The 17,352-nt window shown below is 32.0% G+C and overlaps 3 protein-coding genes across 3 annotated transcripts; 2 read left to right on the top strand and 1 right to left on the bottom strand.

Moving 5' to 3' along the window:
• Positions 1-2,302: 2,302 nt before the first annotated feature.
• PDLP4 (plasmodesmata-located protein 4) lies at positions 2,303-3,696 on the bottom strand. Its single transcript, XM_018121283.2, has 3 exons — positions 2,895-3,696; positions 2,698-2,817; positions 2,303-2,573 (listed from the first exon to the last, which is right to left on the bottom strand). Exons 1-3 carry the CDS (start codon positions 3,649-3,651, stop codon positions 2,566-2,568), a joined length of 885 nt encoding a protein of 294 aa, XP_017976772.1. The 5' UTR covers positions 3,652-3,696; the 3' UTR covers positions 2,303-2,565.
• A 1,208-nt stretch (positions 3,697-4,904) lies between these two features.
• On the top strand, positions 4,905-6,183 carry LOC18600039 (Calcium-dependent lipid-binding (CaLB domain) family protein). The gene has a single exon (XM_007030289.3). It carries the CDS (start codon positions 5,033-5,035, stop codon positions 6,122-6,124), a length of 1,092 nt encoding a protein of 363 aa, XP_007030351.2. The 5' UTR covers positions 4,905-5,032; the 3' UTR covers positions 6,125-6,183.
• A 7,249-nt stretch (positions 6,184-13,432) lies between these two features.
• LOC18600037 (vacuolar sorting-associated protein (DUF946)) lies at positions 13,433-17,343 on the top strand. The gene is made up of 2 exons (XM_007030287.3): positions 13,433-13,795; positions 15,181-17,343. Exons 1-2 carry the CDS (start codon positions 13,585-13,587, stop codon positions 16,770-16,772), a joined length of 1,803 nt encoding a protein of 600 aa, XP_007030349.3. The 5' UTR covers positions 13,433-13,584; the 3' UTR covers positions 16,773-17,343.
• Positions 17,344-17,352: the final 9 nt, after the last annotated feature.

Here is a 17,352-nt window from a genome sequence, read left to right as displayed (position 1 = left end):
AATTTAGAATTGATTACAACTTCTTATATATATTAGATCAAGCAATTTTTTCAGTCTAAAGTATATTTGAAAATTTTAAGTTATATAAAAGTATTTTTTATTTTTCTACCAAGCGGTAAAAAGTTAAAATCATTAACTTATAACAACTATTATGATATTGATGGTTTAGATTTATTTTCAAAATTAAAAATTTCAAAACAAATATATTGCTTTTAAAATTATAAGAAACTTGATTTAATCATAAGAAACTCAATTCTTTTCAAGACACATATATTGCTTTTAAAATTATTTTAACAATTTCAGTAAGTGTTATTTCAGAATAAGGAAGTTTTTTAACACTAAAATTAATAAAATCTTATTTGAAATCAACAATATCTAAAGAAAAGTAAAATAGATTGACTATATTATTCATTGAAAAAGAAATAGTAGAAAAACTTGATTATAAAAATTTAATTAAAAATTTTATATTTCAAATATAAAAATAAAATTTTTTTCTTAATTTTAATAAAAAAACTTCATTTTAATATTTTGGTTTAAACTTTTGAAATAGCACAATAATTTTTTCAACTTGCTTCTTTGTCACTGTTATAAAGTAGACCTACAGTCCTGATATGGCTCTGTGGAGGTTGAGAAATCATGTGGTGTTGTTGCCCTGACCAATAAACTTCAACAGTGGCAAATTCAACGTACTGATAGATCTGGAAACAACATGGCAGATTTGCTTGCTAAGGCGAGGTGGGGAGGGAACATGATGTTTTGTTATTTCACTCTGTCTAGATTCCATTCTGAGCTGGAAGAATGGTTTTTGGATTTTTTTTGTTATCCCTATTTGAATGCCTGGCTTCTTTCTGGGCTCTACTGGCTCTCGGGTGGTCAGACTTCTTTCGATCTGAGTTTCCTGCTCTGTGATTGGGTCTTGCTGATTTTGAGGACTGTTGTGTATGTTTGATTTTGGATTTTTTGTGAGTCCTACTAATTGATTTGATCACTCCTTCGGCTGTTTGGTGTCGTGAATGTCTGCTTGATACTAATTTTTGCTTGAATCGTTGAATTTGAGAAAAAAAATATAAAAAAAAACCTTACAAAGAGGTTAATAGATGGAAAAAATGGGAAAGATAGAAAATATATATATATATATATACAACAGTAAATTACACAAGATTGAAATAAAATGATAAAGAGGATTCGAATTTTACTCTTAAAGTAAGAGATTATGTATCAATTAATCAATAAACTGAGAGATTCGAACCATATTCATTAGATAGGAGATCATGTATTAATTAATAAACTAAATACTCAAATGTTAAAATCTTTTTGCCTTTACCCCGTCAAACACCATTATCTAGTATTATCTCAATCTTAACAGTAATTATCTCAATGTTTACGGTAACTGAAATGAATATTGTAGCAATTTTAGAGATTTTTTTTTTTTTGATAAAGATTGTCCCTCTTTGTTAATTAGGAATTAGTTGACTAGCTTTGACTTGTTAAGACTTATATATAAAAAACTTTTAACTATTTTATAATATATTTTAAGTATAAAAGATATTAAAATAATTGACTCTTAAAAACTCACAAAGCTCCAATATCGTTTCATGCTTTAAATCATAAGTTATAACAAAATTTAACTACGAAATATCTGTTATCCGTATCTAATTTGGACACTCAATCCAAATCATCAAAATGTTTACTCTTTAACTTTTGGTTCCAACTTGTGTCTTATTGGAATTTTGAAAAATTATCCTCAAAGCTATATATTCAAAATTTTCTTTTGTAAAATATTTAATTTTAAAATAATGTTTTATTATGTTTTTCTTATCTCAAATTAGAGAAAATTATTAAAGTACCTATAAAGAAGCTCATGTGTATTATTTAAACTCGATGGAATCTCATCAAGAAACTCATGAATATTTTTTTTTTTGAACTGTAAAATTTTATACTTATAAGATTTATTTTAAATACTAGTAATAAGGTATTTAAATGATCCAATGTATAATTTCTAAAAAAGGAAAATAAGCAATCATCCAATATAAAAAAATTCTATATCCAGCATCCATTCATATTGGTCTATTCCTATGAAAAAACCTTTTTTATTGATAATTTAATTTTATCATTTTTATATAATGCTAATGCACTTTAATCATTGAAATGGATTTGAGGACCAATAGCTAGGTTTCTCCCATGGGTTAATTCTTTATATATATATAACCAAATAAATTCAAACAAATGCATGAAAACGAGCTTGTTCAAAATCCAAGGGCTATATATTAAGAAGAGTCAATCAGATTATAATTTGCTTTCACTTTAGAAATATACATTAAAATAATGAATAAGATTTACAGAATTAAAATTCAGGTATATATATATATATATATATATATATATATATATATATGTATAGTTAATACAGAATTTTTTTTTGCAACAAAACTCCAATCTACCTCCACCAAATGTAACCACCAGCACAAAAACTTAATCTATTTTCAAAGTAAAGATTCTAAAAGAAGGATATGCTAAGGAGCAACCATCTACAAGGAAAATTTAAGGCATATTAATTTCCCTTCTTCAGTGATCTGCAAGCAAATTAATCCCACATTATGACAGTTAATCTTCTCAATTAATTATTAGAGAACAAGAGAAAGGTGAAAGTAATTAAGCTTGCAATCCTAACGATAGTTTGTCAAGATTTATACATACCATCATCCTTCTTTCCTAATTTCTTGAGAGACAACAAGAATATGTAGCCAATGAACAATGCTGCTGCCCCTCCCAACACAATTGCTAACAATTTGCCTGTATTGTTTCGACCTTCTCTTCCTGTCAAAATCGCTATCAGTATTTGTTAAATACAGAAATGGCTTATTGAATCAACTATTTACAAGAAGTGAGTTTACCTTGGTTTAAGTTGTCTGGTATTCCATCTGGGTAGTAAGCATAGCTAACAAAGCAGTTGTCCAAATAAATATGGCCTGAAAGTGAGCTGCCACACTCTTCTTGAGCAATCTGAGTTGCAATACTCACACATTTGCCGCAATCACAAGGTCTCAGATCCCCTTCACACTGTGCAATGACCTGCAGTAACTCGTAATTTTCTTTACAATATCCATCTCCATCTGTCACACCACTTTCCACAGCTGCAAATGCTGCATCCCTCACCTCTTCAAACCCGAGAGCCTCAGCCTTTTTCGCGCCACAAATCTTGTGAAGCAGCTCGTATTGGGAACTTTCCTCCATGAACACATCAGCTTCATAGTGAACATAGCAGCCATGTAGCTGAATCCGGGCAGAAACAGCTTCGCTACACAAAGTATTACACATTTCAGGAAGTGAGGTTATGCATTTGTAGCATTCATTGTTGCTTAGGTCCCCTCTGCATTGAAAGAGGCCTGAAATTCCAGTGTTGTCATCACCTGTGGTAGTCTTGTGGAACTTTTCTTGGGAGGATTTCGTTATGAGTTCTTGGAAAAAGGAGGAAAGAGATTCAGAGTGAGAATTGGTTGAATCTGCAAATGTTTGGCTTGTGCAGTTTTTGTATATTAAGGTACTATAATCTGAAATGGTTTCTGCATTTAGGAGGATTATAATCTTGGAAAAGGTTACAAGGATGAGTGTTTGTGGAAGAAGAGACATTGGTTTCAACGTTGAACCCATAATTCCAGATGGAGATTTGGTTGTTCAAGTTGGTTTTGTACTTTTTTTTTTGGTTGGGTTTGAGACAACATTAAATTGCTGTTTTGAGATTAAAAGCAACAGTAGAACGAATCAACTGTTTGAAAAACATCTGATTGGATATGGCTTTGGAAAGTGACTTAGGGAGTTGGGATTTTGGTTTGATTTTTCCTGCCTACCTTTATCTAACTGTGGGAAACTTGTTGATTACTATTACATAATTTTCTCATTGTGCCTTTTCTTGTTTCGATGAACCTCAAATTGCTAGTTAAATAATCATATCTATGAAGAAAACCAGTAATTTAGGATAGTGATAACTCCTTTGTCAAGGAAGGGTAAAATCATTGTTTGTGCTGAAATATTAAAAGGTAGAATAGACAGAGAAATAAGAAAAAGGTACTTTCCATCACATAACCAACCAGGGGAAGTACAGTGAAAAGGAAAAGTCTTATCCAATTTTAATAGGCAGGACTTCCAAACTTTCAGCCCTGTCAACTGCATTCGACTCTGGCTCAAGCCACAACCTGGCTTGCTTCTGCACCAAGAGGATGACCTACACTAATATTACATACAAGAAAAAACAAAGGAAAGATTGAAGTTCTAGTACAAAAATCAGTTTAATCAGAGCAACACATAAAATGCTAATCATTGGGAATATTGGCTAGTTCTGGTTTCTAACCATCTGATATTTGTTGAGCAAAACCTTTCAACCTGACAAATGATTGATGAGAGTTTTGCATTCTATATCTCATTATTATTTCCTTCAAAATCTGGGGCAGCCCTGAGTTACAAAGTGATTGTGGGTTTTTTATATAGTGACACATGCGTGCGACTGATCACTCAAGTATATATTTGTCTGACTGAAACACAGCCCAGACTTAAGTTCTTCCATACTCATCCATGACTATATATAGTTGTTTGAATTATTTACAGTTACAAGTTACAAAAACCTTGACAAGTTGATGAAATGATTGAATTTTGAGCACTAATCAAAAACCCTCCTTAGTCCTCGTTATAGATTGTTTTACTTAGAATTGCAGAATTCAAAGAACTGTGAGCTGTTAAGTGATTTAAGCTCGAATAAAGTAATAAGAATTATAGGATTTAAATAGAAATTTTAGAGTCAGAGTCATAGGAAAACAAACCTTAACAAACCTGTTAGAAAAAAGTCATGGTCTAAAAACCATGGCACCTAACAACCTTTCCTACCATCTCGCCCCAAAGCCTCCTCCCCATATTTATTTCCCTTCCCTTGAGTTTTTGCTTTGCACATGCATCTTCCGTGGATTGTCGTCGGCAAGTCTCTTGGCCGGATAGAGGTGTCTCCACCCTAATCATCCGCCGAGTCTCCACCAATTACGATATGGCCCCTCCTCCTACTCATTCCAGGATTCTAGAGATCAACCTCATTTCCGCTGAAGACCTAGCCCCTGTCTCTAAAAACATGAAGACCTACGCGGTTGCTTGGGTCCAGCCGGACCACAAGCTCGCCACCGGGATAGACCAAACAGGCAGAACCGATCCATCCTGGAATGAAAAGTTCATGTTCCGACTCGATGACAAGTTTCTTAACTCGGAGGATGCCGCAATTGTTGTGGAGATTTACGCGGCTGCATGGGTAAAAGATGTCCTCATTGGATATGTTAACGTCCTCATCAAGGATATTTTCCACTTGCGGTCCATAGCCGACGCCAAGATTAACTACTCCGCCACGAGAACCGTCACGCTTCAAATCCGCCGTCCCTCCGGCCGCCCCCAAGGGATCCTCAACATGGAGGTTATTCTTCTTGATAGTACCACGCCTAGCGTGCCTGAGCTAGGAGACCCTAAACCAAAAACAACCAGCAAAAACGAGGAGAGTTTCGAGAATAATAATGAGCTAGAAAGTCACAAGTCAAGCCCAAACGCTAAGATAAGCCGTTCACAGAGCGACGTAACCGATTCTACAATGGAAGATAACTTGGAGAAAAGGCCTCAAATGGGTTCGATTGTCAATGATGGTTCAGGTTCCGAGGCTAAAGGCTATGGTAGCATGGTGAACGGTGGCTCTATTTGTAGCTCGGACGTGGGGCCTTCAGCTTCGATTGTAGCTGCAGCTATCGCTAAAGGTTTGTACAAACCACCGATTCAACATCAGGCTCAAACAAAAGAAACAGGACTAATAAGGGAATGGACCAGGAAGAGAGAAGAAAGCCTAGACAAGAAGCTAGAGAAGTGGCGGTCGGAGATGTCGCAACCGGCCTCCGCCAGAAAGCAGAAAGCGAAATCGAGCAAAGGAAGGAGGTCGAGGGGGAATAGGGGTGACGACGCAAAGTTGTTCTCATGTTTTGGGAATGCTTTTGGATGTGAAATTTCGATTACTTGTGGTGGAAGTAAGAAGAAGCATGGCAATGGCAACAATAAAATTTGTCATTTAAGCTCTGTGGATGATAATTATAGCCAATCTTTCGTTTGAATCTTTTTGAAAGATTTAATTCAGGTATGGAACAAGAGAGAGCTTCTTTTTTCCCTTTTCTCTTTCTTTTTCTTGCAAATATAAAACATGGAGTTAGTTGCAAGGGATAACAGAATTTGTATTTGCACCTCTTGTACTCATGTTAAATCTTTCATTTCGATTTTGATACATACAGTGGCAATCCACCATTTTGCATAAAGTTTTTTATTTTGATATATATATTTATATCGGAGATTCAGAATTTTATATGAAAAATAATTAAAAAGTAATATAAAAAAATGATGAATTTATATATTTCAAAATTTATACATATAATAATAAAAAAAATTAAAGTTGTTACTATTTTGATTCCGTCACTATATATATATATATATATATGAGATTTTTCTATAAGGTTGCATGATTTTACACAATTGTTATTTTTTAGAAGGAGGTAATGGAAAAAAAGGTTTGAGAGAGAAAATGGGGAAAAATGAAAATTTTAGGAAAAAAAAAGGCATAATAAATATATTATGTCACCTAAAACCTTATATATCTGCAAAACCTTTGACATGGTATTTCTTTTCTATTATTATTATTATTATTTTGAAAATTTTCTATTGGTTCTGAAATATTAATTTGTTATAACTAGTTTAAAGGAATGGGTTTTAGGTAAAGATTCTCAGTTAACTTATCCGCGTGGCATTTTTCATGGAAGCGAAATTTAATGACGTGGCAAATACGATTATGTGGAAAATTTTGATGATGTGGCATTAGATAAAGAAATGAAAGATATATTGCACTTACTTATGAAAAAAATAATTAACCTTTATTTAACTATTTACGCTAAAAAATAAAAATTAAACCCAAAAATCTTCTTTCTCGATGGTGACTCTTTGCTTAGCTTCTTCGTCGGCAATATTTTTCTCTCTCATTTCCTTTTCTTTTTATTTATTCTCTTTTTTTGCTCCACTTCCAACCAAAACCTTCACCCTTTCTTAATTTCTCTAACGCTCGCCAACCGATTTTCTCTTTTTTTAATTTCCAGATCTTGCTTCATCGAATGATAGGTTGATGATTTAATTGCTTCAAATAAAAATAACGTATCCATAATCATTTTTATTGACATATTTAATTAATCGTGTTGTATTTATATTTATTCATAATTTTTAATAAATTATATTTACACGATATAATTAAATCGACACACAAATATAAATTGACAAATCACATAAAATAATTTTTTGCCTTTCTTCTCTTAAACAAAAAACGGAAAGATCATATGAAAAACATTGAATGCTTATAAAATAGTAAAAGAAATAAATTCTCAAAATTTTTGGAAAAAAAATTACTCCATGGAAGGAAAAGGAATCTTTAAACTTTTGAGACATGTATTTTCTAACGCTTACTCTCACCTTAACGCTTAATCATCACACTTGTCTTCTGTGTCAGCCATGCAACGAATAGAGACAATGAGGCAGGTAGAAGCTTACAACTATAAAGCAAAACGCTTGCCTAAACATTTAGACAAAGGCAACCAAAACTTAGCCTTTGTTTCTCTCTATACTTTCTCTTTTTCCACCACCTTTTCCCTTTTCATGGCTAACAATTTCTTAGAACGAAAGCCCTTTAAGCCTCCCTTTGAGATCATAGAGAGGAAAACCAAAACAATCAACATCAAATACAAAGACTGCATGCGTAACCATGCACCTCAACTCGGCGTCAACGTTGTCGATGGTTGCGGTGAATTTACTCCCAAAGGGAGGACATCGGAGACGAGAAATGGCAATCTTGATTGCGAAGCTTGTGGTTGTCATAGGAATTTTCATCGCAAAGAGGCAACAAAAAAGATTAGCCTTACGTTTATCGAAAACGAACAAGTCAATTGGTTTCGTTTTCATCCGCGACCTTTTGAAATGAACAACGAGCAAAAACAGACCGAAAATGAAGAGATGAACGAGAGGATTAAGAAACCTAAAAATTAGTCAATATGTATAAATGCAAATGGTAATGAGAAATAAGGTCTCCTTGTGTGTTGGCCATGGTTGGTTGTTCTAGGTTTTGGCTAGTTAAAAGAGTTATGGAATGCCTTTTTTTCTTTTTTAACCTTTTTTACTTTAATGTAGTTTTTCTCATGGTTTGTGTTAAAGTCAATAAATTTCTAGTGTTTGGTTTGCTTGTTTACTTCTCCATGTGTAATTTGTTTGTAATCTTTGGTTGTCTTTACATAAAACATAGGTGCAATCATTTAAGATATAATTAGTAAAATAAAATTAAAGCAGTGCATATATACTATGAGAGGAAGAGATTTGAACTTTAATTAAAAGAAAATGTTATAATTTTTAGTAATTGAATTATATTTTCAACTAAAAACATTTAAAAATGTTACCTAAAATGCTTTAACAAATAGGAATTTAAGAGACTTTTAATTAAAATTTTTAGTTTCAATGGGCTTTCACATGTCTAATCATTCTCTTTCCTTCTTTTTCAATCAACTCCCATCTTCCTTTCATTTAAATTATTCTTATATTTTAGTCATATTTTATCAATTTTGTCATAGATAGAATATTTTTTAAAAATATTTTAAACAAAAAACACAGATTGTAACTGTAAGCCCACTTTAGCAAAGCCAAACTGGATCATCCGTCCACAAAAACTGAAATTCAAATGCCAGTCCAATTGAAACTTTAGGCCCAACTTGTGCATCACAGGGCCTATGTATTTTTGGAAACATAACTCACCAAAGTGGTCCAAAAATCTAAAGTTTAAGCCTTCATAATCTATTACCTATATATGAAATGGAGGTCAAAAAAACTCCACGTTTGGTTACGTATTTGTTCTCTTTTTAAGTGGAACGAGAAGAAAAAGTTGAAGATATGTTTCACACTTTTGAAACATTTATCAAAGATAAATATATATTACTTATACACACGATTTTCACACAAAAATTCTGAATTAATAAGACAATCATACTGTGTATGAATTTCTTTATTGATTTTGCTAAGTTAAAATTTGGAGTGTTTTGTCCATTGATAGTCATGTTAGCAATTGTCATTTGCTCATTTCTCGTTAAGTCAACAAATGCCACGTCAACATAAACTTGTTATCAATCTAGTTAACGTCATGTCATCACATAATTAAAATCATATTAGTAAAAAAATATTACATATCTCAATCAATAGATTATAGGGTTAAGTCAACATATCTTTTTTTATTTAAATCGACATATTTAATAGTGAAAATTTTACAATGTTAAAATTTAGATGAAAATTATAGATTAGAAAAATAAAAGAACTCAATTTATAAAAATTATTACATAAAAATTAGTTAAATTTACTCTTTTTTTAATAAAATCTAAAGACTAATTATATAATTTAACCTAATAAAAATTAAAAAAAAATTCTTAAAGCCTTTCTACATTAATTTTTGTATACAACAAACATAAACTTAATACAAAAATTAAAAAATTGACGAAAACCATATTAACCCAACTTCATTAACCTCATCAACCAAATAGAAACAACTCCAATAAATCAAAGAAATTAAACAAAAGTAAGTCAACAATTGATTACTACTACTCAATACTCATCCTCCCTAGATGTATCCATGTGGTTGTTTGTTTCTTGGTGCTTCGGACACTTGTTTCCTTTGTATATTTCCCTTCATTTTCTTATGCTTAACATCTTGAGACCGACCCAAACTTTCAGTTCTTCCCAATTATTACATAACTCCAATTAAGCCGGCTGCTTGTCTACAAATCATCTGTGCAGCTTGTGGAACATAATTGTCTTGACATGAGTTTTTTTTTTTTTTTTATTTAAAAGAGGGGGGTTGAACTTTGAATTCTAATTGGGCGGCTAAAAGGAATTTATTTTTCTGAGCCAACCCCGCAAACAAAAAGTCATATTGAGAAGGACATTTTGGGTGACTCATTGCAATTAAAAAGATTAGGACAAAAAAAATCAAATTCATGCATCCAATAGTGAGTGATTGCAACCCAATCTGGCGTGTGAGAAATTTATGGGATTGGGATCCAATTTGATTGGAACATGACAAGGATAAAGAGCATAAAAGCAAAAATCCAAAGCATCTTTCTTATTCAATTAAGCATCTTGGGTATTTTTTTTTCTTTTAATTTTTTATTAAGAAATATTTGTAATGCACATTGCTTGATTATTTAATTACAACTAGTATATATATGTATCTAGATATGAAAATGTGCATGTTGCCACTTTAGCTATATATACAATTGAAGAAAAAAATAAAGACATATTAAGTCAGGGACGGATTTAGAAATTTTTTTGAATAGTATTATAATTATTCAAAAAATATTTAGATTTGAAATATTTAAAACCTTGATTTGAATTGAAAATTACTTACAATTGAAATCTAAATAAATTATCTTGAGAAAGTAAAAAATGCAACCAAGGATCAAGAAGAGGAAGCATCACTATGGATATCAAGAATAAGACTTAAATTTTTAGAAAGAGCAGTTTAGGTTTTGATTTTTTTAATAAAATTTAAAATTATAGAAAGAAATTTTTTTATTTAAATATTAACAAATGAATTACTTTTTAATAAATTTATTTTAACTTAGAGCCTTTGACTCCACTTCTTACAAAATTACAAAAGAAAATAGTGAATTCATCAGTATTATTAATTATATAAAATTCTAGCATTATCTTCATGTAAGTCCACCGTAATACTAAAAGAATATCAGAGAATAAGTGTATGTAATTTGATACAATTAATTAAAGTAAATTAAAATAAGATAAAAATTGAGGATAATCTGATGATATGGTGAGTGCTGATTTATATAATATTGTTATGATTTGCTTTGTGTACTATATATCATTCTTTGCTTTTACTCCACCTTTTGCTTTGCAAGGATGGTTGTTCCTTTGAGTGGAATTCATAATTTTCTTTCTTTTTTTTTTTTTTGGAGGAGGCAGTTCAAATTTTTCTAGTTATAAAGACATTATTTATGATAACATCAATTCATCCCAAAACAAAAAAAAAAAAAACTTATCCAAAGCCATATTTTATTCTTTCCATAAAAAAAGAAGCCCTAATTTAATTAGGTTTAGCTAAGTGAAGCTCATTTGTGATACGTAAAACAGTTGCTTAATATTAATTCATGTCGTATTTGTTGCTTAGAAGTCATAAAAATAGTAAAATGTTCTTCAATTGTGTGAACAAGAAAGCAACCTAATTTGTTTACATATTAAATGAAGAGTCAGAAAATTGCCAAAAAAAAGGAAAAAGAGTCTAAATTTTTAGAATATTTTCTCTCTTCTACCCTTTGTTCATTTTTTACTAAGCAAAAATTTTAAATTATATTTCACGAAATAACGTAATTTCTTTTTATATCGTAAATTTTATAGGTTTGTATTTAAATAAAATAAAAATTCTAATTCTAATCGAATTCAGAATTTTTGGAGATACTTGTTAAAGCAAAAGAAATTTCTTAATTTTTGCATATATAATAAGGTATTGTGAATATAATTTCTATTTCAAAATGTAACCCAAAAAAAAAAGTTATAAGTCTATATGGTCTTTTATGTGCATATGCTAGGCATGTTATGCATAAATACTTTTATTAATTTAGTGGTCCTGCTACATTATGAATATGTAATTATAAATCATACTCTACTTTGAAATTTAATAATAATCTTTTAATGAGACGGTGACAAGCACTCAATATAAGAAATAGACCATCCACTAAACCTATGAATTATGGATGAAGTTAGAAAGGAAAAATTAAAAATGATTAATTGCTCTAAAATAAGTAACTGAATGATTCTATAAAAGAAGAAGAAAAAACAAATAAGCAACTCAATTCAAGTTAAAAAAATAATAAGCATACTATTTTTTTTTTGAATGAATAAGCATACTATTTAAAAAAAAAAATCTTAAATTATTAAAAAAATAAATAAAATATTATTTTTATTATATTTAATTAAATTTTTATATTTTATTACAAATTAAATAAAATTTTATTATTAATAATTAATTAATTATTATTTATTAAATTATTTATTTATTTTTTATGTTACGTAATATTAACGTGAAAAACGAAAATGATTGAAAATACAGAGAATTTAAGTTTAGGATAAAAAATAGAAGTGCATAGAATTGGTGTACCATATGGTTGAAAACACAGATATTTTTCTTTTATCTTTTTAAGGAGAGCTTTAGCTAACGGCACTCTAGGCTTTGAAAAAGAGTTAACACTACCCTCTACGCGTCTCGAGGCGCGTGAAACACAATTTTATTATCTATTTTAATCTTATTTTTTCAACTGAAAAAATTACCAAAACTGATCTCATAATTTTCTTCTTCTAATGAAATTCAAGAAAACCAAACAAAGGATGGAAAAAAAAAAGAAAAAGAAAAAAAAACCCCAAAATTGCCAATGTTAAAATATGTCAAATTGTTCAGTTAACTTCAAAACTTCCACATGTTTCACATTTTTTGACTATGACATGCTAAAATAAAATAAAAGAAAAGGATTGAAGACAACAGGAAAAGGTAAATTTTTAAATAATTGTAACCTTTAAATTCATGCATGTGCCAGTTTGATTATATATATATATATATATATATATAAAGTTTGAAAAAGATCAAATTTAAAACTATCCAACTTAATTTCAAGGACAAAAGTGTTAAAGTAAAAAAATCAATCATGGAAGACAATATTTTCAACTAATCCATTTTATTTTTTTCATCTTTAATCTCTTAATAATTTTCATGGTACATTTAAAATGAATGTATCTTAAAACATTAAGGAAACTTATATTCTAAATTCATTAATTTTGATAATACACTTTTGATAAATTTTCATCAATTAGTAGTTTTTATCAACTCAATCAACTATTACTTAAGTCATATCTTGAAAAGATAGATTAATGGTAATAAGAGAACAATTATAAGATAAAAGGGTTCAACATGAAGAGGACAACACTAGATAAAATGTGGACCATAGGGGAAAAGTAAGTAACAAGGCAAAAGACAATATCATAATGATTTAAAAAAGGAGAGAGAGAGAGAGAGAGAGAGAGAGTGGAGTACACACTTTTCAAAACTGAGAGTAGGATTGTTTTGATCTCAAATATTACAAGTTGGAAAATAAAGGTGGGAGGTTTCCTAGAATGAATGGATGAAGCAAACCAAACTAACCCAACAAGTCAAGCAAACCCCCACCACCTCCAAAGCCAAAAGTAATATCAAAACATACATAACCTTACATACATCCATCATCATCATCATCATCATCAAAACTAGAACTTCTCTCCTCTCTTTAAAACACAAGTTGAACCCGTCCTCCAATCATTTTTGTCCTCCGGGAAAGACCTGTCTTAATTTATTCCTTCAAGAGAGAGAGAGAGAGAGAGAGAGAGAGAAAGAGAGAGGGATTGTTAGAAACTGTCTCTTCTTCCTTCCCTCTTCTCTGTTTCTCTCGGAGTTGTTCTTCCTTATGTATGAAAAGAAAGTTGAAGAGGGTCGAAAAGGGTGATCTTAGTGAAGATAATTTGTGGGGTTTTGGTGGGTTTTTGAGATTGTTAAAGTTTTGCATGGTTAAGATGCTGGGGTGTGAATGTTTTTGTTGGCACAGAGGAGGTGGTGAAGAGTTACCTTTGCCTCGGCCTCAGCCTTTCTCTTTGCCTTCTCCAATTCCAGAATGGCCTCCAGGTATCCTTTGCTTTTTCTATGGAAGCCAAAAGAAACAAAACAAAAAATCTTTAATTCTTTTTTTGTGGGTTAATTTCCTTGCTTTTATCTTCTTCTTGGCTTCCTTTGAAAATATTATGATCACTGGAGATATGGGTTTTTTTCCCTTTTCCCTCCTTTTTGTTGGTTCCTCTTTTAATTAGGTACTATGGAATGTGAAAATTTTTAGCTATTTATTGGGATAATTGCGGGCAGTTTTAAAGGGGAAAAAAAAAAGGAATTTCAGTTATCTAAAAAATGGAAAAAGAAAAGAATTTTATAATATATTTATCCTATAGTATACATCATATTATAAATAAATATAAAAATGTAAACACTACCAGAATACGCTACCTCATATGCCTCTGGGCTTTGGGTTTCTCTCTCTTACATTGCATAAATGTATTTTATTGAGGGGGTCCCAATATCTGCTTTGGATTGTTAAAATTAATGGGCCATTCATGCATTGGAACTTTGGATAGATTTTTTCCCCTCTAAACCTCCTTTAAACTTTTGATCAATTCTAATGCCTTGAAATTTTCTTATTTTCCAACTTTTTTTCCATTGTTGAGGGAATTATTTAATTCCATTTTCTTCTATTATTGTGATACCCCAATATTAATTAAAAGAGAAGCCACATGAATGTTTTTGGTGTTTTTCGATGCATATTTTTACTCCCAATATTGCTGGCACTATTTTTCTTCCTTTTTTTTTCTTTTTAAAAAAGGGTTATTTCTTGTTTCTAGAGAGCATGAAATTTAATAGGTCAAGTCCACAATAGTGTTGTTGTTGTTGTTATTATAATATGTTATATTTTGGTGAATTATTAAAGCAATATCTTAAGCGACTTGTACATGAAGTTGGTCAACATTTTTATTGTCAAAAATATTCGAGACAGCTTGAAAGGTGGAAGTTTGCACAGGATTTGGCAGTTCAAAATTTTGAAAGCTATAAGTTTGTTATGCTTGACAGAATTCTCTTTTCTGAAAGAGATTAGCATATAATTCTACCTTTTACATATATTTATATATTGAATTTTTTGGTTGTTAATTTGTCTAAGCTTGGAGGTGTAGGTGTCCTTTTCCCTTTGCTTTAAAGAAAGTAAAAGCTTGATGCTTGCTTTTAAAATCACCATATTTCCCCTTAGAAAGGGTAATACTTGCTAGGCTAAGCTTGGTTGTTTAGCTGCCAATTTGTTGATAATTGATAGCTAAAAACAAGCAAAGTAATATTCCTATAACTTTTTTATTCAAGCAATTGATAAGCTTACCTACTTCATTTAATCATTTTATGGTAGTTCTGCTTTCAAACATCATGACTCTGTATGTTGACTCACTTTTGATAATGATGTACTACCATGTTCTCAGGTCAAGGATTTGCTACGGGAAAAATAAACCTAGGAGAATTAGAAGTGGTTCAAATTACTAAGTTTGAGAGTGTTTGGAGCTGCAATTTGTTGCGTGGTAAATCGAAAGGTGTCACATTTTATAAACCTGTGGGGATTCCGGATGGATTTTTCTGTCTTGGTCATTACTGTCAACCAAATGACCAGCCACTGAGAGGGTATGTTCTTGTCGCTTGTGAAAGGGTAGCTTCCAGTACAGAAGTTTATTGTGACTATGACTCAGATTCAGACCTTCCAGCGCTCACAAAGCCTGTTAACTATTCATTGATTTGGAGCACAGATGCACATGGTAATGGTTGTGGTTTCTTCTGGCTGCCAAACCCACCAGTGGGTTATAAAGCCATGGGAATTTTGGTTACCGACACGCCAGAGGAGCCTAATGTGGAAGAAGTTAGATGTGTTCGAGATGACCTTACGGAGACTTGTGAAATTAGTGATACCATACTTGCCAGTGCTTCAAACCCATTTCAGGTTTGGAACACGAGACCATGCAGAAGAGGAATGTTTTGCAAAGGTGTTTCTGTTGGGACATTCTTCTGCAGCACCTACTTTGTTTCTGAAGAAGAAGAGTTAGAGATCTCATGCTTGAAGAATCTAGACCCCACACTACACGCGATGCCAAATCTAAACCAGATTCATGCACTCATCAAACACTATGGTGCAACAGTTTTCTTTCATTCTGATGAAGATTGTATGCCGTCATCAGTTCAATGGTTTTTCAAAAATGGAGCACTTCTATATGAATATGGTAACCCTAAAGGTGAACCTATTGATTGTTGGGGTTCTAACTTGCCCAGTGGAGGGACAAATGATGGCACATTTTGGATAGATTTGCCTGCAGATGATTATGCAAGAAATTATGTAAAGAAAGGAAATTTAGAGAGTGCAGAGCTCTATGTTCACGTAAAACCAGCGTTAGGAGGAACATTTACTGACATTGTGATGTGGATATTTTGCCCCTTCAATGGACCAGCCAACCTTAAGATTGGGTTAATGAGCATACAAATGAACAAAATTGGGGAACATGTGAGTGACTGGGAACACTTCACTCTCCGGATAAGCAACTTCACTGGAGAACTGTGGCAAGGATACTTCTCACAGCATAGCGGTGGTGAGTGGGTTGACGCTTTCAACTTGGAATTTATTGAAGGTAATAAGCCAATTGTTTACTCATCCAAACATGGGCATGCTAGTTTTCCACATCCCGGGACTTACCTGCAAGGGTCAGTTAAACTTGGAATAGGAATTAGGAATGATGCTGCCCGAAGCAAATACTATGTGGATTCAAGCACTAGGTATCAGATTATTGCAGCTGAGTATCTCGGGGATGGAGTAGTTACAGAACCATGTTGGTTGGATTACATGAGAGAGTGGGGTCCTACCATAGTATATGATTCAAGATCTGAACTAGATAAGATAATTAATCTGCTGCCATTGTTTGTTCGATTTTCAGTGGAGAACATCTTTGACCTGTTTCCGACTGAGCTTTATGGGGAGGAAGGGCCAACTGGACCAAAGGAGAAGGATAACTGGGTAGGAGATGAAAGATGGTAGCTGAAGTTTCAGCTTATATACCTTTTCACGACCGTCCCTGCTTTCGAGTGAACAGTCATACTGGCATGGTTTTGGTGTATTCATGGACCTGCAAAAGCCGGATTAAGCAGATTGCTTTACCGTGTAAAGTTGGCAGAAACGGTGATTATATTTCTTCTTTGAAAACAAAGGATGCACTCATGCTCCTGTCATAATTTGGTTTGGGGACAACACCATTGACATTCATGTGTCAATTTCAGAACATCACATTCATGTGTCAATTTCAGAGGTTCTATGCGTCAATGCAGCATGCTTCTCTTACTACATACAAATTCGTCGAGGTGCATAGAATGTAGCTTCTGATGCAACTGGAGCGCTCGCATCACGATGATAAAGAAGTCATAAGTCACATAAAAATTCTGCATTTGCCATTCATTCTAGTGATTCTTAAATATGGTGTTATGCTTGTAGCTTCTGTGATAGTGCTTTTGCTTGTAAGTGACTTGCAGATATGCCATGGAAATCTATGAATTTGATGTGCAAATTTGAATTTGAAAAAAGGGCAAAAAGAAAAGCTAAAGCTCTCAAGAAATCTGTCGTG

This window comes from Theobroma cacao, chromosome 5 (genome assembly GCF_053813885.1).
Source record: "Theobroma cacao isolate CCN51 chromosome 5, ASM5381388v1, whole genome shotgun sequence".
Taxonomy (NCBI): Eukaryota; Viridiplantae; Streptophyta; class Magnoliopsida; order Malvales; family Malvaceae; genus Theobroma; species Theobroma cacao.
The sequence above is the reverse complement of the archived record's forward strand: the minus strand, read 5'-3'. Positions and strand labels throughout refer to the sequence as shown.